At 37.9% G+C, this 26,713-nt stretch overlaps 1 protein-coding gene across 3 annotated transcripts; it reads left to right on the plus strand.

Moving 5' to 3' along the window:
- Positions 1 to 25,397, plus strand: PUM3 (pumilio RNA binding family member 3). Of its 3 annotated transcripts, none has more exons than XM_014252247.2 (18): positions 1 to 21; positions 243 to 349; positions 2,113 to 2,295; positions 3,998 to 4,133; positions 4,884 to 4,959; positions 5,665 to 5,758; positions 5,965 to 6,031; positions 6,577 to 6,751; positions 8,356 to 8,459; positions 8,960 to 9,038; positions 10,709 to 10,807; positions 11,873 to 11,926; positions 13,497 to 13,577; positions 15,438 to 15,580; positions 16,252 to 16,474; positions 17,552 to 17,639; positions 19,486 to 19,576; positions 25,148 to 25,397. In XM_014252247.2, exons 2-18 carry the CDS (start codon positions 253 to 255, stop codon positions 25,275 to 25,277), a joined length of 1,920 nt encoding a protein of 639 aa, XP_014107722.1. In that variant the 5' UTR covers positions 1 to 21; positions 243 to 252; the 3' UTR covers positions 25,278 to 25,397. The 3 variants fall into 3 exon arrangements, with proteins under 3 accessions (XP_014107722.1, XP_005522756.1, XP_014107721.1); XM_005522699.3 differs by having other exon boundaries at positions 3 to 127; XM_014252246.2 differs by lacking the exon at positions 1 to 21 and adding an exon at positions 23 to 113.
- The last annotated feature ends 1,316 nt before the right edge of the window (positions 25,398 to 26,713 follow it).

Consider the following 26,713-nt stretch of genomic DNA (forward strand, 5'->3'; position numbering starts at 1 on the left):
CGGTCGGGCCACACGTGTGCGGTGAGAGCGGCGGGCCCGGGATCCGGCGGCGGCCGGGGCTGGGTGGTCTCGGGGCGGGGACCGCGGGCGGGCCTGGCCGAGCATCCCCGCCTGTGCGCGGCCTCTGGTACCCCATCGGCCACTGGGAGGGTTTGACTTCGCCATGGGTCAGGCGCAGGCTGTCTTTTGCTCGCAGGGGAGGCGCGGCGGTCCAGTAATGCTGTCTCTTGCTTCGTTTGCAGTGTTGCCGTCATGGAGAACAAGGGTAAAAAGAAGTTCGTGGGGAAGAGTGGGAAAGGACCTCGTGGAAAAGCGCCCCATGGCAAGAGGAAATTTAAAAAAGATAATGGTAAGAAGGCGAAGGGTCATCAGTAGGAGCCCTGGCTGAATGGTTATGGTTGTGTATGCTTGGAATTCTTTTTGTTCGCTTGGTAAGTCCATGTTTTGAAACGACTAGTTTGGCAGATGAGCAACAAGGAGTGTTGACTGCCTGGACTTCAACAGGGCTTTGACAGTGTCTTCTCTCCTTTGAGATTCTCACAGAGGTGCTGATGAAGTAAGGGCTGCAAGAGCAGTCGGTGAGGTAGATTGAAAACTGGCTGAAGGGCTGGGTCCAGAGACTGGTACGCTCTTCGGAGACCACTGATTAGCAGTGGACCCCAGGAGTCAGTACAAGGTCGAGTTCGGTTCAGCAGCTTCAAGGAAGGCCTGGATGATGGGGCAGAGTGCAGCATTTTCAGATTTACAGATGGCACAGAACTGCAAGGAGTGTTAGATGCACCTGAGGGTCATGCTGCCCTCCAGGAGGATGTCACCAGGTCAGATGATGGGCTGACAGAAGCGTGGTGAAGCTCATCAAGGAGTGAAGGGCAGAGTCCTGCAGCTTGAGGGGAACAGCTCCATGCACTCACAAATACAGGGGAAAGCCTGGGATCTCTTGGTGATCAGAGTGGAACATGAACCAGCAGTGTGCTCTGGAGGCTAGCTGGATCCTGAGCTGCATTATGAGGAGTGCTGTCGCAGACTGAGGGCTTGCTCTCTCCTCAGCCCTGGTGAGCTTCACCTGAAGGCTGCTGGGGAGCCTTCACCTGAAGTGCTGTGAAGAGTTCTGGCTCTTCAGTGCAGTAGAGATATGGACATGCTGGAGAGAGCCCAGTGAAGGGACATGGGTATCTCTTCTGGTAGGAAAGGCTGGGTCAGTTCAACCTGTCCCAGGGAGAAGATAAGGCTCAAAGACAGACTTTTCTAGTAGTGCCCTGTGACAGTAGTGCCCAGAGAACAATGGGCAGAAACTAAAACACAGGAAATTCCTTCTCAGTATCAGGAAAACCTTTTTACTGTGGGAATGACTGTGCACAGGCACAGGTTGCCCAGGGAGATGGTAGAGTTTACCTCATTGAAGATAGTCAAAAGCCACCCAAGCATGGCCCTGTTTCCTGAAACCCACCAGTTTGGGTGGCCTTGTCTGAGCAGAACGGTTGGACCAGATGACTTTGAGAGGTGCCTTCTATAACTCTGTCTTGTATTCAAAACTGTACTGACTCTATGAGCCACTCACTTGCTGAAATGCTTTAAACAGGTTGCACTGCAAGCCCTTCATTTCTGTTTGATTCATCTAAAATGCTCTCAGTTAAAATTTTGAAGTTGATAGCCTTTTGATTCTAGACTTGGCATTAATTATCTGAAAGATGAAGCTAGGTGGGAGCATGCTGTGGGTTAGGATTGAGAAGATGCCTTTCACTGCTGTCTTAGAACAAATGATGTTGAAACAGATCTGATCATGAGATATGAGAAGTGTGGGGATTTGGGGATTGATGACTTTGATGTTAGGGGTGGTGACATTTTTTAATATAAAATAATTCTTTTTATGCCTGAGATGTTGCAATGCTGCCCAGGAAAAAATATCTGGGCAAAAAAACTTGTCTAGAGAAACCTTACCCAGGGGGCTGCAGTGAAAACACCAGCTTTGAGAAGGATGTAAGAATTTTTGTTAAATACAGAATTGTTACTACAAAGTAGTTTCATTCTTGTTATGGTAATTTTTTATTTTTAAATTTTGAAGCAACAGTAGGTGTATGATAGCATTTTAATTTCTGTTGTGTTGGTTAATAGATTCAGGTCCACCAAAGAAAGTCTTTAACAAAGGAGATGAGGAGGGAAAGCCTAAATCCATTTCCAAGAAATTTATTAAAGGACAGTTGAGACCTGGAAAAGCTACGGTCAAACAATTCAAGAATAAACAGCAACCAGAAAAGTTTGCAAAGAAGAGAAAACTCCAGGATGGTGAAGAGGGAGGTGAGCAGATTTTAAAGCCTGGATATTAAGGGAAATCAGGTTTTGGGAAACACATTGTTCATCAAAGATCTTCGTCCTTCTGTATGCCTTTCCAAATTGGCTGAATAACTCCAGGTTTACTTGCTGTTTAGTCTTTGCTGTGGGAAAAATTACTTCACTTGACTAAACTTGAGGCTGAAGTCATGAAAATCAACAGTTTGGAATTTTCTTGGAAGTCAGAAGTAAAGACACAGTAGCAAATTTTAAAATTGTCATACCATCCTAAAGCTCTGTTTATTTTAAGGCAGTGTTAAGTGGTTAGCTAGAAACTGACAATTGTTACATGTGATGTGCAAACACAGAGCTTTTCATAGTGTGTTTGGGACTGTTCTAAAAGTACTTCTGTAAGTTTTGGAATAGAAATTCATGAAACAAAGTTGATTATCCTTTGCATTATTTCCTTTCTGTGGTCCAGACTATCTGGTCACATCCTTTGAGAGAAAAAAAAGCATAACAAGTGCTAACACTGCCTTTAGATTTTACAGCTTTTTTTTTTTTTCTTTCTGTTGTTTATAGAGAAAGGCTAAATAGTTGTCTGGTTTTATCATGTTTAATGGGTTTCTTTTTTAAATTAATTTCTTCTGCTGGAGATCTTAATCTTTTCCTGTCCTGTCTTCTAAAGCAAAGCTCTGCTGGGGCAATTAATCAGTGTTGTGAAATGAGATGTAGAATCTTAAATAAGGGATTCTGCAGTTCAGCAGAAATATGTCATTTGTTTGAAGGACAGTAGATTATGTTGAGTATTTTATTACTGCTGTTCTTGCATGTTTGCAGACTGGATTTCCATAGAATATGCACTAGAAGTCTGAAAAATCTAATAACAGTAGTATGTTTTTATTATGCTGCTTTAAAAAAAAGGAAACTTCCAGTAAGCCTTTAAGTGTTGTTCATAAGAGCAAATGAAAGCCTCTGTGTATTGCACTGCTCTCAAAGCATTACAAGTCTTTCTTGTCACTGTTGCTTTAGGAAACTGATAAAAAATAAATGCTATGCTTTGTAAAAAGGAAAGCATGGGTTTTTGAATGGGTAAAACAATACATGCTGCTAAATACCAGTGAGCAGTGATTTAAGCTCTAAAAATTTAAGTAGGTGTCCTTAGTGCATAATCTGTGTCCCTTTTATAACATTGTTTTGCCCAAGTTCATTGTGTGGCAGTGTACAGTGGTTGTATAGTAAAATGCCATGTTTAAGGAATTTGACTGAGTAAAAAGATTAGGCATGTAGAAAGGGTTTAACTTATTTTATTATTTTGGGTTTTCAGATAGGTATCTTTGAGTTAGGGTTCTCCTTTTGAATGATGAAAAAGATATGCTTGAATTAAGAGTGAAATAAAATGGGAGAATTGTTGGGGCAGTCATAGCTGTTAAGTCAGTCAATCTTCAGTCAGTTCTCATGCTATTAAGATATTTTTGATGCATCCTGTGATAGTTTTGAGGAAAATTAATTGTTTGTCTTGTTCTTCCAGTAGTCTAGAAGTGCTGATTGCTAGCTTAGCATACTTATTCAAGATCTATGGTTTCATGCGAGCTATCTGGCTAACTGCAGGCAAAGGTCCTGAATTGCTAGCAGCTCGAGTCGTAGAACTGCTGCGGTTTAGACTGCTAAAGAATTCTATTGCTGCTCTTTTATTAACTGTAGTAAATATATTTATTTTTGTCCTAAGGGTCAGATTCTAAGAAGCCAAAATGGAGTGAATTCAAAAAGAAAAGGAAAGAGTTAAAGCAAACCAGACAAATTAATGATAAAAGTAATTATGACCTAATTGTAAAATCAAAACAAATATGGGAAAGCATAAGAAGGTAACTACTTTTTTTCTTCCGCTGTGTTGACTTTTTGTCATAAATTGCCAGAATACCCTCTTTCTCATCTTGTAATTATATAAAACTATTTCCAAACTGAATGTCTTCGGGTGAACAGTAACATTGCATGCAAATTTGTAGGTAGTTCAAACAGAGTATAGTAGCCCATGGTCCTAGGAATGTCTGTATTGACCTTGTATTTTTGGCTAAAATTTATAAATTTGTGAGTAATTGCTTAAGAAATTGCCTTTTTTCTTTTGAACCCTGAAATACAGAGCAAGCACTAATTCACCCTGATTGTACAGTGGGATTACTGCATGAGGTTTTTTTAAGGTTTAGTGTCTCTTTGAGGGTGTTATTCTAGAAGTGTTGCCCCATGTCAGCAAGAAAAGTTAATTTTGCATGTTCTAAGTGTTTGTGCTTTGCATCCTTACAGATCTTTGCACCTATAAGCAACTCTGACTGCAAATTTGAGTTTATGTTTCAAAAAATACTTTACTCAAAAAAAGAATTATATGTGTGGAAAATAATGTGTGGAATTCTGGTTTGATTTCCATAAACTGAAACAGCTTAATCACATCTCTGTACAGGGTTAACAAATAACAGTGTAAATTTGGATTGGTAGAAGCCAACCTGTTTTCATTTGTGCTGTCTTGATTCTTAATTTATAGATATAAGTGAATCATACTACAAAAAAGCTGCTTCCTCAATTAGAATTGTTTTACTAGGTTTTTGGTTTTTTTTTTGTAGAAAAAAGTGTGATAAAGATAAACGAGAAAAACTGATGAATGAGCTACAGAAACTTCTTCATGGGAAAATTAAAAATGTAAGAAAAAAACTAATGGCATGGTGCACAAATTTACAAAATCTTCTTTAAAGAATGGGGAAACTGAGTAAAAAGAACAAAAACAGGGCTAAAAGACTGCATTTGGTACCTGTATTTTGGGACAGGAGTCCTGGGATGCTTTGTCTGTCAGCTGGCTGTTTTAAAAGGCTGCCAAGTAGCTTTAGTCCTGTGAAATTTGATGTTAGCTGAGGTTCAGGAGCTTAGAGGTTGAATTATTTACAACTGTTGCTTTGCAATTTTCTAGGAAAATTAGTGTCCTCATGCTTAGTTATACTAAACAGTCTTTGTGCATTATTCTTGAAATGTATAAATTTGCAGTGAAGAACGTGCTGAGCTTTTCGTATTCTGTGCTGAAGTGGAACTGTTTCATCACACTTACTCTGAAATTATAAAGAAGAGGAAAATGGAGATACCATTTAATGGTTTTATTTCAGTATGAAAAACCTTAATGCATGTCGTTAATTATCAGCAGCTGTTTTCTGTATTTTCTTTGATAGAGTACTTGTGAAGGGGTAAAAATCCTTAAGTCTTGATTTGTTATAAGCAGGTAACTGCTTTTCTGATTCTATAATTGGCGTTATATGTGTGGCATGAAAAGATACAGGAGAGCACGTACATTAAAATAATTATGGTACATACTGCCCTTTGAAGGGCCTAGAGTAATGAAGTATCTCTGTCCTTCAGCTGGCATTTGCACACGATTCAACCCGAGTGATCCAGTGTTTTATTCAGTATGGTAATGAGAAGCAAAGGCAAGAGACATTTGAAGAGTTGAAAGGTATTTTCATTTTACTTATATGCCTCTATATTGTGGTTAGGCTGCATTTAAACAAGACATGTTGTTTTGTCTTGAATGTTTTTACTTTTTTTTCTGAACTGATAAATCAGGTCTAGTGAACTCTTCATACTTACTTAATGACATATCATTTCATAGAGTTAATGTAGTGAAAAGTAAACCAGCTGAATGCTTCTCCCTTCTTCTAGATAGCCTAATAGAGCTGAGCAAGTCAAAGTATTCCAGAAATATTGTGAAGAAGTTTCTTATGTATGGGTGAGTATCAAGTGAATTTGCTCATTGATGTTGTTTCATTTTCAGTGTGAAAGCTTCTTAATCTGTAATGAATTAATCATGAATAAAAAATATGTCTCTGGAAAAATCTTTGTAATATTGTGGAGTAAAGGCAGGAGAGTGCTAACAGTATTTTTCCTTTTTCAAGAAGTAAAACTAATGCTGTAGGAAAACTTTTTTTTTTGTCAAGGAAAACTTGACAAAATGGTTAGGTATGTTCTCAGAGTTGATCTTTGCTGCATATAAAACATTGGCTTTTTAAAAATTTTTTTTGCTAAGTGTTCAGGATGGCATTCCTTATTCTCTAGAATTTATTCACTGTTTACTCTCCCTCAAAATGCCTTAAAATTTCTCCACATTCCTGGCTTTCTTTACATATTTTCCCAAATGCCATAAGGCTGATTCAGATACATAAATTTCATGGTTTCTATGACAAAACCTACTACCTAAATATGTTTCTAAAAACAATAGGTAAGCTTATCTGTAGAAGTTTTAACTCTTGCTGTTTGTATTTCCCTGAAAAACAGGACAAAAGCACAAGTTGCAGAAATAATAAAAAGTTTTAAAGGGCATGTGAAAAAGATGCTGCGTCATGCAGAAGCATCTGCTGTAGTGGAATATGCATATAATGACAAAGCCATTCTGGAGCAGAGGAATATGCTGACAGAAGAACTATATGGGAACACTTTCCAGGTTTACAAGGTTGTATTTCAATACTTTGTAGTTTAAGATAGTTTAGCCCGTAAGTTATTGTGTTAGTAATGCCTTACCTATCTTACCTACTATTTCTTTTGATTGCATTTCTTTCTGTCAGCTCTCCAAAGGTAGTCTAGTTTAGCATGTTTAAATGTAATGATTACTTGCACATTTCTAGTTTAGATTGAATTGTTGTGGGTTTTCTTAGTTTGAACTATGTAAAAATATACTGTGTTCATGTATGAGCTTGCTCTGCTTATCAAAGGCAGTTTGTTCTTATATAGTTTCAGTTCTCATAGTGTCTGGGCTGAAATCATACCTGCTGAGGTAAGACTTAGGTGTAATTCTTCATTGATGCTGTAGATGACACTTGTGTCAGAACTACCCTATGTCTCGTGACAGAATGGGCCAGTATCCACATAAAGTGTTCCACTAGGGCTTAATTTCATTCTTTCTTTTCTTTTTCTGTGGAGACTGTAGGACTTGAGTCCAAACTCCACTGAAACCTAGGTCTATGGTAGATCATTACCAGGCAGTTGGAACCTTCTTAAAAACTGCAGCCTCCATTCTTTTGAATTCTGTTTTTAATTTTTGCTGACTTGGGAAGTAGGTATCCATTAGTGTTAGGAATTTTGCTACAAAGTACAGAACTGTTCTACACAATTACTAACTTCAATGCCTTTTTCACCTGTTCACTTATACTCAAGATTTCTGTTAAAATCATCTTAAGACATTAACAACTCATTTCTGAACCTGTATTTTCTTAACAGGTTATTATAAGTTTTAGTTAGGCATTTTGCAACACTGAGTAGTAGAGGGGCATGTTTGTTGTGATTATGGGCTGTAATTTGTACTGAGAGTCAAACAGCCCATGAAACCACGTGCAGTGTTACCTTCCGTTATTCTGCTATTTTTTGCATAACTGCTTCAAGTGGCCATACATTGTGGTGCAAAACCAAGATTCAGCTCAAGGTAGGTTTATAAAAAATTGCAATGTAGTTGTTAAAAGTGTAGCAGGGATGGTTTAAAAAATATCTCTTCTAATTGTCTATCCAGTCAGAAGTTTTTCTAACAGCAGATTATTTTAAAAGAGTTATCAGTGTAATTCTTTCGTTAAGATACCAGGAAGTACTTCTATGTGTAAGGTATGTGGTATATGTTCCTCTTCTCTGCTGTTCCTGAACTGGAATTTCCTGGGCTTTTTGTTAGCTTCTCAGTTTGTTAACTTGTTGTGTTGCCCTCTGATGTGTGCATAAAGCAGGATTTCTGCTTAGTTAAGGAGCACCTTAACACAATGCCAGTTTTGTGTATTTTGCCTTGTATCTGGCATGAAGAGCTGATATAACTGGCAGAAAACAGCTCAGATTATGGAAATTGGTTTTGTTTGCTAATGAGAAACATTTGATTTATAGAAACTTAAGTTTACAGCTCCTGACATGCTCAGGAAAGGTAGCTTTTTGTTTTTAAAATTGTAAAAATTGTTAGTTTTGCAGAAAATTCATATTGTTTTTGATATTCATGACATTTGTTTGAAAAAGATCTAAGCATTGTAGATTTCTATGAGCTCTGATACTGGTACTATTAAACCTCTGATTGTGCATTCATTTCAGACACCGGCTGTCCCAACACTGGATAAAGTGCTAGAAGCTCAACCTGAAAAGAGAGAGGCCATCTTGGATGAAATGAAGCAGATTCTTACACCAATGGCACAAAAGTAAGGACAAAAACAAAAAGGTGTGACAATCTAGCACAAAGCAGTTTGTTTCTGACATACAAACAGTGCCACTGGTATAAGTTCAGACGACAGTGATAGTGATACTCTTTTAAGCTGTAGTGTCTACTACACTATAGTCTATGGTTTTGTCCCAGGTGTCATAATGAATATCTTACCTCAATTTTGAACTCCACTTCTATGAATTGAAGTGTCCTCTGTCCCAGTCAGACAATTGGTAGAAATATTGGTCTGTGATGTATTCCTATAGTGAATTATTAGATTCGCTTCTCCAGTGGTCTTTATGAGAAAATAGGTTCTATAATTTGTAAGTTTTGCTGGAATCTTGCATGTATTGTAAATGTTAGACATCTGAATCCAAAATAAATGTGTTTTTTTCTTACAACACTGCCTAATGTTTTTAAATACAAATGAAGTATTGCTAGCATAGTTTAAAATGATTGTGGGGAACTTGTTGCTTATTTTTGTCTGTCCAAATACAGAGAGGCGGTGATAAAGCACTCACTGGTACATAAAGTATTTTTGGACTTTTTCACTTTTGCTCTTCCGAAACAAAGATCTGTAAGTATCTTTTATTTTGCTTTTTGTCTTTTTTTTTTTTCTTTTTTGTGGAATGTTTTTTATCCTTTTGTGAAAATGTTGTAAGTTAACTTGACAAAAATACACATCTTTCATTGATGGAGTTCTGTACATCTAGTGATTCTAGATAGATGATTGGAGAGTAGTGTTCTATGGAGATTTATAGTCACAATGAACTTTCACAGTAGGGTTTGTGATGCTTGAATTTAAAAAAAAAAAAAAAAGAGATGACTGTGTTTCCTCTCTTCCTGCTAAATGGTCCTTCTTAGTAGCTGGGGAATAATTAAAGTAAGGACCATTGCTTGCTGTAGCTTATCTTTCCAGTGTGTAGTTTCTTAACAACTTGCAGTGATTGTCCAAAAATCTCTTGACTGAAATACAATGAGATTGGCCCTTTTGTCAGCAACCAAAACTTTGTCTGCTATATCTATATTAAATTGCAGGTTTAAGATTACATGAGACATTCTTGTATTTAGGCCTAAATCCGTCTGTGTGATGTGACATGGTTTAAGCTGCTATGCTCTTCAACTTTATCTGTGTTCAAGGTGTGTCCATCAGCCTCACTTAGGTTCTGTAGCTCGGAACCATCTCACTTCAAGTCAGGCAGAGCCTTCTAAACTTGCTGTCTCTTGCCTCTTTCTGCCAGACCAGACTACTGAATACTTTGTTACTGTTAATAAACCCAAAGCTAAGGGTAGGGAAGCGGGCAGTTTGTGGTGTAAGTCCAGATCTTCAGAGCCCAGAACATTCCTCTGCATGGTTTTGTGTAATGCTATGTCTGAAAATGCTTTTGGATTTGCAGGCTTGCATGATTCAGGGGAATAAGGGCGTATCTCCTTGCTTGGCTTTCTGTGCAAATCTACTACTATATGGACATGCTCTGTGGAGTTTAGAAACCACTTCAGCACATCTGCTCCTGCCTGTGCTTACAGCTAGTGACATCAATTGTGTTGTGACTGAGCAGTTTTGAAATAATTGATAAAATGCTTTTGGCTAGAGGGCAAGAAGAACTAGGAATAGAAAAACATAGGTGGGAGCTGCACTCTGAGGAAACCTATGGGATAGTAACAGAAGTAGTAACCCAAGAGGGTCTCATTAGATTTGGTTTAAATTTTTTCTTTGGCTGACGATATTGTCAGATACCTTGAGAAAACCTCATTCCCTTCATACGGAGACAAAACTTTTGGCTATGACTTGTAATATCTGATTTATAGCGTAAATGACTGGTTCATAAACGACTTTTTTAGTTCTTTTTATTTTCTAGCTAGTACTCTGTATGTATGAGTATGCATCTGCTTCAAAGATTTCTTCCTAAATTAATGGTTGTCTTGTTCTCTAATTTCTGACTCAGTTGTGAGCACTCTTTCTTGAATTTTTTGTAATAGGGCAGCTGACAAGCTTCAATATAGTTGGGATTTTATGGCATGATTATGATGAACAGTGTAGTTTTAAGGAGAGATAGCTTGTGTCGTTTACAGTCTTGGTCTCCTCTTGAGGCAGTTTTTCATAGGTCAGGTAAGTGAGAGTGGTTCTGTAAGCCAGTGATGCAGTACAGTGTGGGCACACAAAATAATTCTTCAGGCCCTCACCTACCTGCCTCGAGCTCCTCAAGACTTTCCTTTCATCTTTTTGCTTTGTCACCTTTTCTTCAGGAAATGATAGAAGCTATCAGAGAGGCTGTCATCTACCTGGCACACACCCACGATGGAGCCCGAGTAGCAATGCACTGTTTATGGCATGGCACTCCCAAGGTAGTGTTTGGTTTCCCTCTACTTTGTCCTCTCTGACTGCCCACATGGGTCCTTTCACGCATTTTCATGCAATTAACAATTTGAGACCAAGGTTAAAAACTGGCCCCTCTTTATTGACTGGCAGACTTAAGCAGTGATTTTTTTGTGAATCAAATGCTTTCATTAGAACTTTTATAGCGGAAGCACCTCCTTTATTATTTTTAGGAGAGATTTTGGCAGTGACACATGGAGCCATTTTTCCATTGTAAAGTTATTGGCATTTTATTTGTCCCACGGATTTCTTATCATAAGAGAAATTGACAGGAGAGAGAGGACAGTAGAGAAGTCATTATGTGAAGCCATGTTTGGCTTTGGAATGCCAGGACTTGAAAAATGTTATAGGAAGTGTGTTTTGGTTTCATCTGTTGACACAGTGTCCAGAAATACTTCTGGTGTAATGTATGTCATCACGTCTTGGAAGTACTGTAATGCCCTCTATGTTTTTCTATATTAAAAAATAAAAAAGATGACTTATTAAAATAGTCCACTTGCTAAAGCATGCTGAAAAAATACTAAGTTCCTAGGATCTAAGTGTAGTAATAGATCTAAAGAAGACAGAGCAGTGATTCCAAGAGCCAAAAATACAGGGAGGGAACTTTTTGACAAAATATTCTTGCTAGTAATAGGGGTTTAAACCAATTCCAGGTTCAGGTTGAATTATGTTTCTTTCCAAATGAAGAGATGAAATGCATTCTCCTGTAATTAAGGGACAAAATATGAGTGAGCATATGTGATGGTGGCCTGGGATTTTTTGTTTGCTGTGTTTTTTTCCAAGTTTTCTTGACATCTCCCATTGGTGATCTGGACTTGTACCACAGGATCTCTCTGGAGTCAAGTCACAATTCAGGTTTAACTTCTCACAGTTCTAGGTGTAAACTAATAGAATATGTGGAGGTCTTTGGTAGACACATTTGCTTTAGAATGCAGATTGAAGATTATCTTTTCAAAAGGTGCGAATAGCAGTTTAGTTACTCAGAATCACTGGTATTCTAGGCTCATTTGAGTTTCCTCTTTCCTCTTGGACAGGACAGAAAGGTCATTGTGAAAACTATGAAGACGTATATAGAAAAAATAGCAACGGTGAGTGTTCATTAACCATATAATTCATATTCTCTAAAACTAGTGATTTGATAGAGGCTATCTTGAAGGTTCTTTGAATGAATTCAAAGTTGTTCTTTGAGATCTTAATAAAACCAGTCTTAAAATGGCAGTGTATTATGTATTAGATAATATAAAATAATTGAACTGTATGAAATACTTAGGTATATGCCAAGAAGCTTCATCGTGGGCACTACATGTAGTACTATGCTTTGTTATGGCTGAGTTCATTATTATTTCTCAGTTTTCTTTCTACTTTTTATTTTATTGATGCCAACTTTGTATTGCATCTTCATGTGGCCCATTGGTTAATTCTCCTTGGCTGGGAGCAAAACAGCCTGTATAAAGAAGAGGAAGAAAAGTTCAGATGTGTTGGAAATGTCATTGAGAAAGCTCTTTGACTTGTGTATTTCTTAGAAGATGCTCAGTATTTTTTTCAAGTCAGGAAGCTTCAAAATACCTTAGCATACAATGGAGGAAGTCTGTCAATGGAGGAAGTCTGTTTTATTTTTTAATGAACAACATGTGTTGGGAGCACATGTTGTTCATAATGAACAATATGCTCTGCAGCACCAGCAGAGTAACAGTTGAAACCAGATTTCGTGGAGTTAGGCAAAACTGCAGCTGTAAATAAGAGCTTTTTAAACTTCCCTTCCTGGTTGCTGTGGGTTTTTTTATTTGCTGCTAGTTATTGTGATCTCAGTCAGTGGCCTTCAAGCATTTTGATCACATCCTGGGCATGCATCCCCAATATATATATTTATACTACTATAATAGTGTGCATTATAAAGCGTACACAGAAACAGAAAATTTAAAATGATAACCAGAGGCTCTTTTTATTTTTTTATTAATGGTGCCAAAAATATTTTCTTTCTGCACCAAAATGGATTGTCTTATGGAACCCACTTTGAGGGCTACTTGACTAGGTAAAGTTTCTCTCCATAATTTTCCACTAGAATAAATGAGTTGTTTCATTTTAGAAATTATATATTATGTAGAAATATGAGACAGTGGGTCAATAATAGCTGATACAACACTGGAGCACAGAAGATCTAGCTTCATTTTGATCTAGAGCCTCACTGAGATATAAATGTATTTGGCTGTGCCTTTTTGAGTATACTGGAGGCTTGATCTCCAGCAGTGCAGTAGAGACTGTATAGCTCATTGCAGAGATGTCCAAAAACACTGTATGTGACTTAGTTCAGTTTTAAGCAAATTTACAGTAGAAATAAAGTCTGTATGTAATATTGCTGTAGGGAAAATACTATGATTTCAAATGTTGATAATACAGTAGGATTAGGTTAATACCTTGAATGTGATAAAACAATATATCCACTTGAAATGGAAGATCTACCTTTAGCAACATATTTCTCTTAACAAGCCTTGCTTTTAGAGAGAAACCTAAATGTTGGATTCTCTCATTCTATGACAGTAGTCAGACTTTGTGCTTGATGTTTTGTTATGTTTGAGACAAACCCTCAAAAATTATGATTCTGAGTCAGTATATTCATAAAAATGACTGCATGTGGTTTCTGATGTTTCATCTGTGCAGGGTGAATTTTCTCATCTGGTCTTGCTGGCAGCATTTGATTGCATTGATGACACTAAACTTGTGAAGCAGTTAATTATATCAGTAAGTAAATTAATTTCTCCTAAAATAGTATATTAAATAGTGTCAGTGTGTTTGTCAGTGTATCGGAAGATGAAAGTAGGAATCCATCTGCTTTTTTAGACTAAATACTTCCCATCTTCTCTGTTTCATTATATTTATGTATTATGATTAGTTTTTTCTTTTCCTAGCAGATCTTGGCACTTTCATGCATTGTTTTAATTATTTATTTGAATTAATTTTAAAGCTAGGTTCAGTGCTTGCTGTAATTTTCCCTTTTAGTGCACGTTCATTCTGGGTAAGGGGTGACTAGAGTCTCTTTAAAGTCAATGTCTTTTATCATAAATGTTTGAGCTCTGCTAGTATTTCTAGAGGTTAAATTTGTGGAAAACTTCAGAATGATGATGTTAACTTACCCATTTTACAAGCAAAACTATTTGCATCCTCTAAGCAGAGAAATTAACATTGATGTATATGTTGTAATCTGCTTGTAGTAGTACTCATGCTGTAGCTATAAGGACTGACTTGTTATGGGGAAGTGGCAGGGAGATTAAGATGGGACAAATCTTCCATGTGTGGAGAAGGAATATAAGGAGGAAGTGGTTCTGATGAGGCTTCTTTTGAAAAATAGGAGCAATTCTTCCCTTGAGCTGCTTTGTGTAGGGTGCAGTAGGGATTTTGTACCCTATCATAAGGATTTTGCCCTTAGACTGTGCCTCTCTAATGGGTCTGGAGAGATAAAAGCATCTTCCTATGGTCCTCAACGATTTCAGCTCTGATTGCAACTGGATTTGGTTCCCAGAGCCAGGTCTGGAATGTAACAACTTCTGAGAAATGTCTAAGGATTTAAATTCTGACATATCTGAGCTGTCCTAGTGTGAGATATTTGACTTGTTCTTGTACTGTGTAACAAGCACTCTGCTTTCTGGAGAGTTTATTAGTTAAGATACTATGCCTTTAGCTGAGTTTACAAGATGTCATTTAGTTACAGAATCATCTGAGATCAAGAACTAATCCATTATCAAAGGTAATGAAATGTTTACATCCTAACACATCAATCTGGACAGAAAATGGAGAGCAAGATGTGACCTTCATACATACAGGATTGTCCCATCAGGGCTTATGTGAGGTCAAGAATGGGGAAAGGATGGCAGGAAAAGGAGAAAAAAAAAATATCTTAGAATCAAAACAAGCTCTTCAGATAGTGAATTAAAACTAGTAGCAGATGATGAGGTGGAGGCATCTTAAAATCAAGCATTGAAGCATATTCTGTAGTGGAAAGCAATCTTTAAAATAATTTCAGAGAGCAGTTGGGCTTCAAAAATACCTTATAGAGATTATTATTCTGTTCATAAAACATTTACCTTTAGGAAGGTAAAAAACTAGTAAGACTTGAGGGGGAGAAAAATCTAGGGGGGATTTTATAGTTTTGTTGTTTTGAGGGCATTTTTGTTGGTTTGGAATTTTTTTTTGTAGTATTGCAAAATTCATCATTTATGTGGGTTGCCAGTATGGCTGAGAATTTCTGTCTGTAGGAGGGTTTAAGCTCTTTAAATCCTCTCAAGGAAAGTCTTTTCTTACCATCATATCTCAGGTTCACAGAATCTTAATCCTGGACCAAAGTCTGTGTGTGGTGCTTTAAGCTTTCATATGTGATTGGAGCTGTACATTGAGTGCTTGGCATGTGTAAGGATTCAGGTGGATTTTAGCACAAAATCTTTCTCTTTCATGAGAACTCCAAAAAGATGAAGACATTACCAACAAGGGATAGGATGTCTCTGTCATTTAGAGTTTCTCCTGGTACTTTCTCACAGTTCTAATACTGATAATGACCGAGAGCTGTTATTTCATTAATGTTTTGTTGTGGTTTGTTTACTCTCACAGGAAATAAAGGCTTCTTTGCCCGATATAATAAACAACAAACATGGAAAGAAGGTCTTGTTGTACTTGCTAAGTCCTAGAGATCCTGCACATTTTGTTCCAGAAATCATCACACTTCTGCAACAGGGAGATGGAAATGCCTATAGGTAACTCAGATGTGAAGGTTGCATGGTTTTTCTGTAGAGTCCAGAAGTCATGTAGCTTTTCGTCATGATTAATTTCAACTTTGTGATAGATATGAGTAATGTAGATATATATAAATAATGCATGTTTTCCCCTTTTGTGAAGGGCAAGTATTATGGTACATGTATAAGCTTGTGTATTAAATTTAGTGTAGAAGAAAATTTGTAACATGCATAATTGGTGCTTTGGGTCACATAAAACTATCTATCTATCTATCTATCTATCTATCTATCTATCTATAAAAATGGAAATTGTTAATTTGATTTCAATCTCTGGTATTGACATTGGTGCTTACCAGCTTTTGGAGGAGCAATTCTAGATGACTAGGAAGCTGTCTAAAAAAGTATATCTCCATAGCTGAGATAACAAAATGAAAAGAAATAGCAAATGTTACTAACAAGAAAAAACTGAGTTTTTGAGACGGTCAGCTTTAAACACTTTTTCATTCCATATGTTCTTAAATTGTGTCCAACATGCATTTAGTTGTACATTGAACAGAGGGAACAATAATGCCTGTATTTGAATCTAGTATTAATTTAAATGTCTCAAATAGCACATACGTTCTGAAATTTTTTGTTGTTTGATGTGCATACAGTGCAAATGTTCTGCAGTAATGTGCTGTCTCTTTCATCAGTAAGAAGAATACTGAACTCCGTCGCCATGAACTCCTGGAAGCCATTTCCTCACCTTTGCTAGAATATTTGCAGGAACATACCCAAGAAGTAGTGATAGACAAAGCTACTTTTGTCTTGGTTGCCGATATTTTAAGAACAGCTCTTGGTGACATCCAGCCTGCGCTAGATGCAATTGCTCAGTTAGCAGCAGAAGAGCTGGTCCCAGGGGGCCGTGATGGACAGGTAATGTAGAAAAGATAACGTGCTGAGATCTTACAGTTCTTCTGCATTACTAAAATGAAGTCTAGTCTTGTTTTCCTTTATGTAAGACATCAGTGTACTGCCCTGGTAGCACCTGTACATTAGATGTGATCCTGTTTTCTGAGTTGTTGATTTCATTGTTTATTGTTAGTGCACCTGGAGTGATGGTGGCTTGAACCAGCATTTCATAGGAGTTGTAGGCATAAGTGCTTTTTGATCTTTCATCTTCAGAACTGCTTAGAACACTTAGCGGGAAGGTTGCTGACCAGCATGTTACAGTCTTTCTTAATGTTACCGCTGTGCAATCAAGCACTTAGCAAAGCTTTGTAGGTCATTTGACTGTTTACATTGAGAGGGACAGGATCTCTTACCTTTCAGGTGTGCATAGCTCCATGGAAAGAAAGATTGTAGATAAGAGCTGTTTGTCTTCACAGTATGACCTTCTCTTCAAAGAGTGCCCCTCCCCTACATTCTTAAACTCGGTCAGATATGTGTCCATAGACTAGAAGACAAAAAAATACAATGTATGTCATATTTAAAATAGATATCCTCTAGATTTCCAGAGCTGTGGTGTTTTAGCTCTGCGTTTTGCATATTTTGTTACACATTTTATGAGATTTTATGTGAACTACACATGTTTTCTGTGACTTTTTGTGGACCATACATAGTTGATTTTCAAGTGTGGAAGTGTGAAAGGTCTGGAAGTACTGGCAGAGGCAGTTACACCAGGAAGTTCTGTTTATTAAGAATGATGTCCTTGAAAGTGTTGATGTTGGTTCATAATAGTTTATATTGCTATAAAATTAAATGATAATTTAATTAACATGAAAGTTAAATGTTGCAGGGAAGATGGTAAGAGTTAAAATGGTCAGTTTGAATGAGTAGCCAGAAAGTTACATCAAACTTGTTGATATTAGCCTAAGTCACAACTCAGTCAATCAGTGTGATGGCAGAGTGAATAAATCAAGCAGGAATATTTATGGCCAGACATATTACTGAATTTTGAGCCAACATCATTAAATAATTTTGTTTTGTTTTGGTTTGTCTATTCCCTTAAAGCTTCACATTGCAGAACATCCGGCAGGCCATCTAGTTTTGAAATGGTTAATAGAGCAAGATGAAAAAATGAGAGAGAGTGGAAAAGAAGGTATGTTGGAAATACAGCTTTATTTGCTCAGATTGACTTCAGAGTAATTTGCTATCTGACTTCAATTAAGATAGTTACAGTTATTTCTTTGAGTATACTAGTATATGGAAAATTTAACATTATTGTTTCTATCTTTTTGTTGTTGTGAGCTGCTATACAGAGTGCCAAGGATATGTTTGGTTTTTTTGCAGTGCAAGCAGTGGTTGTGTTTTTTTCTCAGGGCTTTAATGTGTATTTGTGGCAGAGTTCATTTCTGTGCTTAAAATGTCTTGATAGCTTTGCTAAATCACATAGTAGTTTAATAATAGAAACATTAAAGTCTTTCTTACAGGAACCCGTTTCTTTAGTGCTTGTAAACCAGGCTGTAATCTTTACTGTGTTCATTAGTGCTGGTGGGTTAATGCTTTGTAACTTTTACTAAAATAATTTGTGCACAAAAAACAGACATCTTTGCTAGTTTGTGTTCCATAAGGCAGATATTGGGTACAGATGTTCTCATCTTAATTTAGCTTTTAAACTTATTATGTAACTGTAAAATCTTCTGTGTGTATCACTCTATCCTAATAGTGATTACTTTTTCTCATACAAAAAGCTTAAAGAACAAAAGCACATGGTTGGCAAAGTGTAATCTGAGGGAACTTCTCTGTGTGTAATAGTTTTTTTCTATGTAGAATTATCAGATCTTGTTGAACTTTTTATTTCTTTTCCTCTTGCTACATTCAGCTAGCCAGTATTTACTTTAAAAATGTTAGTTTTGCTCTATTAAATGTTTCTGAAAGTAGACTGTTTTCCAATTTCTCACGCAGATCATTGAAAATTTGCAAAAAAGTTTTAGGAGTGTCTTTCAGAGACTTGCCTATCTGAAATGATGATAGTAATTGGGATTTATTTCTGTAAAAACGGTACAGTTTCCAGTTTAATCACATGCTGTTCCCTTTGGTTTCCTCTGAGAAGTATCACCTAGAATTATTGCTTTGATTTAATTAATTTGTCATTAAACAACAAGCAAATTGTTAGCCCCTGGGGAACAAGCTGTATAAAATCTGACCTGTCTTCATGTGGAATTAGGATCTAAAGTGACACTGAAAAACAGCTTCGGTGTTTGAAGCCTGGTGTTTGTTGGGTTTGGGTGGGGTTCTTTGCATTGTTTACTGGCAAGTTTGCTCAGCATGACAGGTTGTAAGAACAGTTTGCATGCAGTTCTTTAAATTCTGCTGAGGCCTTGAAGTCAGCCTAGGTTAGTGTAATGAATCTGAAGTCAACTAAGGCTTTCAAAACCTCTGAAGAAATAGAGTCCTGGAGCATCAGTACAGCTGAAAAAGACAGTGCTTTTGCATCAATAAAGGATTAGCTCTGAAATTTTAAGTAACTTCTGTTCAAATTCTTTTCTTTCAGTTATAGAGTCAGATGCTTAAAAATGTAGCATTTTTCAACAGAGATGTTTATGTATTTAGTATACTGCATACAATGATCTATTCAACCAAAATGATTCTGTGATTCTTGCTGAGTTCTGTCTTTGGACTGGATACCTTCTCTAAGATATTAATAGCCTTTCACACCCTTCTTGAAAAACAAATAAGTTTGCATACTTCATAATAGTAAAGAGACACACAGTGCTGCTGTTGTCTAACAAATTCCATGCAGTACTTGGAAGTAGTCTAATATCTGTGATGGTCTGCACTGCATTGAACAGTCAATTATTTTGAGGGAGTAGAACTTTGTAAATACTTGGGGGACCGAAAACAATTTGATTAAATCAAAATTACAGATAACTTTCAACAGGCTTCTTTGTAGAAAAATATTGTCTCATTTTTCTCTACCCCTGCTTCTTTCTCACATTTTGCAGTTTGCTTTGGAAGAACATTGGTGGAACGTGTTGGTATTGAGAATCTGAAGACCTGGGCAGAAGTGAATCGAGGTGCCATTATTCTTTGTTGGTAAGTAAGGCACATGACTGCTTCTGATTAGATTACATTGTTGATTTCTTGAACAGCTGAGAGAACATCAGTTGAAATTTCTACCAAGAAAATGACGTTCAATGTGTGTTGTCTTGAATGAAACAGGGATTAGAAAAAATCAAACCACAGTTTCTGTAGGTTATTCCTGGGGTTTCATCTTTTGTCGTACTAGGAAGCAGCTCAGTATCAGAAAATCTGAACATTAAAAACAAAATTATTTTTAAAATTGTGCCTACCATATCTTGTTTTACAAGCACAAACCTCTCAAAAGAGCAGTCCACAAATAGCTACATTAAAATAATTAACTTTAGGATACCTCGTAGTAGCATACAAAAATCTGGAAATTATTTTGTTTTGTTTGTTTTGGTAAATTATTGCTTTGTGTTGATGCCTTAATTGCAAAGCCTAAAAAGTTGTCATATTGAAGTAGGAAAGTGTTCGGAAGAGACATAAGAATAACATACGTAACATACATAAGAATAGATTATGCAAAGGCCTGTGATGAGCTAACTGGCTCACAAATCTGAAGCAATGAACCATAGAATTAGTGAGATCAAAAACACCCCACAGGGATCAGATTAACGTTAACATTTTGTTTTATCAAGAGCGAACTGCAGTGTTAATCGTCGCTGCTCTCACTTCGTAGCTACCTGTCAGTATAAGGTCATAGAAACCCAAGGTTTTGTCCTGTAACCTCAAGTGTGTGGTCTGTGTTCTGGAACTTGTGTATCAGCCTTGCCCTTCTGGCACCTCCAAAAGACTTTCACTGAACCTAAGTCAGCAAACAGTTCAAACAGACAACATGATTTTGAACACTGAGTCCTTGGTCTGTTTTTTCTGCTCCACTTTTCTCTCTCCTAAAGTTACTGTGGATTCCGTGCTGTTTGATTTCCATCTCTGGTCTTTATCAGTTTAGAGTAGGGATACTTCAATGTTTGTGCTCTTTTGCAAGGTGAATTGAAAGCCGTTTTCACCTCTGTCAGCTAATCTGAGTTTAATTCTAACTCTTTTTAGTCATTATCACTCAGATCACTAGTGAGAAGAATTGGTAGTAGAAGAGTAGTTCCAATCCAGATACAAAACCACTTCACACAGAAGCTTACTAGTTATATGTATGTGGCTGTTAAGATTTTTCAGCTGCCAAAATGACGATGTTCGTTCTTTGACTCTTATAACAGGCTTTTAGAATTCACCTAATGCCTTTAAGTTATCTGATCCTGTGCACAGATGTTCAGTGAAGTTCTGTTGAAAGGCTTTATTTACTGACACTGTGTTAATGCTTGGATGTTTTTCCTTTAAGTCAAGGCTGAACAGATTCATTTAACATATGATCTTGCTGGTGAATGTACTAAGATGTTGGGATTGTCTAAATAAATTTGTAAAGTAAATTAATAGATTTTTTTCCTGTATTTGACACTTCAGTAACTGTTTGGTGGTCAGCATGACAATAGCCTTTTAATAGACATTGAAATAGAGATAAAACAGGAAACTGGTAATTGCACATTAAAGAAACTAGCACAAGAATGTATTTTGTGGAAAAATCTGTGAGGAATGGCAGTCTTCTCTGTCACTATTACTCATCTCACTTCAGGTGGGGCCTTGACAAGTGTCCTTTGTTACCAAGCCAGGGATCTTACCTCCAAGAGTGGCAGTATTTTCACCTATACTAAAACTTAACTAACAGGAAAAAGAGAAAAAATTATATTGTAGGGCTGTTTGTTTGTCAGTAGTCTTTGGTTTATTTCACTTAAATCTGAATCCTTTGTAGGCCGAACTTCTCTTGATGAATTTTTAGGCATGATGTCCTTTTGTTTAGGCAGCTGAGAGCACACCATAACCATCTCCTTTTGTTCCATTTCATGTAACATTTGTTTACCTGACTATTACATAGCAATTTATTCCATTTTTGTTTTAACTGCATGCACTGAAGTCAAGAGATTACCTAAATTGTACCGCAGTGATTAATTTAGTTTGGTGTGTAGCAGCAGATTTTTTTTTAACATAAATTACTGAGTTTTTAAAAAACCCAGATGTTTCTTGCCGTGGTTGGACACTGGCCAAATTCCAGGCACCATGAAAGCTGCTCACTCACCCTCCCCTGCCACAGCTGGGCAGAGGAGAGAAAACAAAAAAAATTATCAAAGGGTTCATGAGTTGAGATAAGGACCAGGAGAAAACACTCCAGGTGCAAAACAGGTTTAACTTAAAGGTAGAAAGTGAATTGATTATTAACAGAATCAGAAAAAGATAATGAAAAGTAAAATAAGCCCTTAAAAAAAAAATCCACCTTTTTCTCCCCTAGCCCCTCTCTCCTTCCCACCGACAGCACAGGGAGACAGGGTGTGGGGTTTTGGTCAGTTTATCACTGAGATTTCTTCCACTGCTCAGGGAGAGGAGCCCTTGCCTTGTGAGACTCCCATGGGACACAGTTCTCCGTGAGCTTCCCAGCATGGTTCCAATCTCATGAGCAGCAGTCCTCCCAAAACTGCTGCGGTGTGGGTCACGCCTCCATGGGGAACTGCCCTCCAAGGACAGGCTGCTCCAGCCTGGAAGCAGGGCCCCCTCTCTCCATCAAGTCTTCCACAGGACCACAGCCTCCTCCAGACATCCACCCTCTCTGGCACGGGCACCTTCCCCAGGGGCTGCAGGTGGATCTCTCCATCCCCTGTGGATCCCCATGGGCTGCAGGGGCACAGCTGCTTCACCATGGTCTCACCACAGCCTGCAGAGGAATCTTGGCTCCAGTACCTGGAGCACCTCCTCTACTCCTTCTGACCTTGGTGTCTCCATGTTGTTGCCCTCACATATTCTCATCTCCTCCTCTTCTCTGACTACAAGCAAAACTGTCTGCACTTCATTTTGATTTTCTTTTTAAATCTGTTATCACAGAGGTGTTACCAACATCTCTAATTGGCTCAGCCTTGGCCAGCAGCCTGTCCATCTTCAGAGCCGTCAGATACTGACTTTGCTGGACATGGTGGAAGCTTCCAACAGCTTCTCACAGAAGGCACCTCTGTGGCCCCCCTCCCAATACAAAAACCAAGCCATATAAAACCAACATGGTTATTTTGTCATAAAGAATTGCTAATGCTCAAACAGAGGAAATTTTCACACAATGCTAGTTCCTCCTTAAGCCACGATTGATTTTTGTTTTGTTGTTGGCTTTCGGAAGCCATCTGTCACATATGTGCAGATCTGAGACTCAGAATTACTCAGCGAGTCCATTTGAAGATTTTTGGCTATCTAGTCCTTCAGCTTATTTGTGAGTTAAAAGCAATCAGTGCATGTGCTTGGCTTCTCAGTTGCCTGGTATCCTCTGGACCTTCTCCTTTCCTTGCCCAACTTGCTTTTGACTTACTATGTCAAAATAATACTTGCCCTACATATTATGAAAATATTTGGGGCCTGGTTCTGACTTAGTACTATCTTGAGGAGCCCAGAGGTACTGAGAGGATCCTCTGCATGCTCACATGTGTATTAAGTGTTGTAAATACATGAATGTTGTAGATGTATGCCTATTTAAACTCCTGTATATGACTTTTCTGTATGTTTTTAAGTTTGTAAATGATGTGTAGCATCAGGGTAGAGAATGGATAAGAATGTGCTTCACCAAATGTGCTACTGACTTCCTTTATTTCTGTGGTCCGTGGAACTTATATTTTACATCCACAAAATACATAGGTGTCAGCTTTCTAGACCTTGTAAGAACTTACAGAATAGTAATTTAAAAATACCCCACTATGTCACTGTGTTTGTCATTTGGCTGTGTTATCAAACATGCAGACGTTCTGTATTAAGAATGTTGTCTTGACATACCTGTGGTTACTATGAGCTTGAAAGCAGCTTTACATGTATAGCTGTCAGAAGCTGACATTAATTTTTAGAGATAAGTAAAATGCAGTCCAGAGTGACTTGCTACTTTGTGTGGTCCATGTCTCTTGTGGTGAGTGAAACATATGTACTTCTCCATGTTAATTACCGATGTGTTCAGCACATCCTTTTCTAGGATTCTGGACTTTCTTGCTTTTAACAGGGGTACATGACTCAATAGAGGAGATGAGAATATCAGCCTCAGCTGTGTTGAATTCAGTTTTAAAGAAGGCTTCTTGATTAAATGGTGCCATTACAGCTAAATGTGTAACACAATTTGCTGTGAAAGGTTGCTCTAAAGTCATAGTCATAGAAATAAATCTGGGAATTAAGTAGCTGAAAGTTGTGGTGTAGTCAGATGGACATCCAGGGCCTATAGTGTTGCCATCCAGCACAGGATTTGGTGCTCTAAAGGAGACAAAATATAAATCTCACTGCAAGCTACTTAAGTTAATTCCTTTATGTCTTACTCAGTTCAGTTTGCCGTGTCTAACCATTGTTTAAAAAGTAAGTAAGAAACAAGCTTTTAGGGTGCTGCAAATTTGGGAGCCTTGGAAGAATCCTAAGGATTGTAAAGATTTGTAGTAACATGCAGCCTGTGTCATACCAGCACATGGGTGTTAAAATTTGTTTCCAGTCTTAGTTTATTTATATGTCAAACTTGTAGTTCTGATGTGCACAAACCAGCTGTAGAACGCACTTTTTTAGGCAGTGTTCACTCATCATTTTAAAGTAGCAAATTAGGTGTGCCATTAACTCAGCAGATCTTCTATTTCAATCCAAGAACATTACTATAAATTGAAGAAAGGGAAAAGGACAGTCTCTACTGAGCTGATAGTATTTTACAGCTTATGATGAATTTCTTTGTTTCTGAGGAAGAGAATTTATCTGGGAAGTTTGATTATTTTTCCAGAAGTAGTATCTAAAAGGAGAGGAAAACTGGTAAGGCTTCATCGTTCTTCCCTAACTGCAGCATGAAAGTGCAATGGTGAAGGTGCTTGATGCATATTAGATGTACTTCACTGCATCCAGTTTTAGGACTCCATTACAAGAAAGGCATCAACAACTGGACTGAATTCAGTGAAGGGTGACCAGCATAGTCATGCGTTGGGTCCCTTGGCCTGGAAGGAGAGGATGTGGGGCCAGGTCTGTTTCAGCTGGGAGAAGGGGCAGCTTGTGGGCTCCTGAAAGCATTCCTGGCACCAATAGGGTGGATGGAGAGCTGGTCCCTTCACAGCAATGTGCGAGTAGGGAGCAGGAGGCAGTGGCACAAGCTGAAGCACAAGAGGCTTAGGCTGGAGATACGGAGAAACCTTTTTCCCCATGAGGATGGTGCAGCATTGGGGCTGAGGCCCAGGGAGTTTTTGCCCCAGCCTGGCAGGTTTGAAGCCCAGACTGGCTGAAACCCTGAACATCCTGGTCTGGCCCAGTATTTGAACGTGCTTTGAGCAGGAGTCAGCAGTTCCTTGCAGACTGATTTATCCTCTGTTGGATGTGTTCTGACTTGGTGCTTCATATTTTATGGAATGTTTTCTATCTTTTTATAATAGAAGGTGATAACATCTGTCTTGAACTATTTTATTCTTAAATAGTTACCGTTTCCCATCATGGACAGCTTCTTTTTCTTTAACCTGCATGCTGACCTTTGATATCCTTCATTTTTTTTCCTGTGTCTTGCAGCCTCCTCCGAAGCACTGATGAAAAGGTGGCAAGTACAGTCAAAAAAGGACTAAAAAAGCTCATCCCAAAGCTGAAGCAGAATAAAAATGTAAAAGGAATAGAAGCATTACTGGAGAAATTGACTTCCTAGTGTAAATGAACCTAAAATAATTATTTACATCAATGCAGTGAACTGAGATTTGGTAAGATTTTGTACCATGGTTTTAAGAAGCAGAGTATGCCTTTGTATATTAAATAATTTCTAAAACAACTTGTCATTGTACTCATTCTGTTGTGCACAATAGAAGATTGTTCTCACAGATTGAAATCCCAAGATTTCAGAGCTAATGGAAACTTCTGAACACATAATCAAGGCTTAAATCTTTCCTGATAACTTGTACAAAAATGTTTTAAGTGTTGTTAAAATTTGCATGTATGGTGTCATGGTTACCATAGAAACACAAGCATCTGTTCTGGACATACTGTGTTTGGACAACTCTATTTGTTTTAATCCCCTTCCCTTCTGGTTTCCTAAAAAGAAAAACCAACCGGGAGGACTACTTAAGTCCCATTCTTACCCTGTGGTGCAGGCTATTGTCCCTAGGAGCTAACAAGAATAGAATGAAAATAGTGTCTCTGACTTTTTTCAGAGAAGGTCCTGAAGGAACAGCTGACTGTTTCAATGGACCACAGTTAGGTTTCACTCAAGTATTCTAATAACACAGTTTTAAGCCCTAATTAAACCCAAGGGATTTGGGGGTGTTTTGGGGATTTTTTTGTGCTAATGGGGGAGGAGTGAATTCACTTCTACATGATGCCAAATCAGTATCCTGTTGATTTTTCCTGTACATTAGTATGATCTAGAAAAATGAAGTCAATATTTTATTTTCTCCATTTAGGAAAAAATCCAAAACTTCCTTCCACATGGAAAAACTTATTCCACATGGAACAGCCACCCTGCTGGTGATCAAGGTTGTGCTGATAGACTGGTCCAAGCACAGAACCAGATAGATTAAATCCCCAGCTGTAGTAGTCTTTACTGTTGTGTAGCTTGACAAGATGTGGCTCCATTTGTAATAGCAGATAGTTAGGCATTGCTTCTCCTAAGGTAACAGCTTCTTCAACATGAGGTACAATACATCTACCCCTGATTGGTTGCCAGTGGTAAACTGGTTTACATTCCCACATTTTACATACTTCAAGCCAGTCTCCTGAATTACTGTGTTTATTGACAGAGGTCATCATGATCCACCACTAGACCTGCACTCTGTTGGGAGCTGCAGTGCTCAGCACACATCACAACCAGATTACCCAGTGTTAGACTCAGGCTTGAATGTGTATCATGAGATAAAATACTCTGATTCTCTAGGGAGCACCTGTATGGCCCTGATGTTAAAGCACACATTCTTACATGGCTGTTTGCTATTCAGCTTATCAACACCTTCTCTGACATGAGCAATGACATAATTTCATTGCTCCCATATGTCTCTGCCAGGTTCTAACCATGAGATTATTACCCTCAGTAATCTGAAAATTGAGAAGGGGATTTTTTTTGCCTCCCTGTTTTGCTCTACCACTAGAGCAACA

The sequence above is a fragment of the Pseudopodoces humilis genome, chromosome 4 (assembly GCF_049639895.1).
Source record: "Pseudopodoces humilis isolate 2021_Gansu_Grassland_sample_001 chromosome 4, ASM4963989v1, whole genome shotgun sequence".
NCBI lineage: Eukaryota > Metazoa > Chordata > Aves > Passeriformes > Paridae > Pseudopodoces > Pseudopodoces humilis.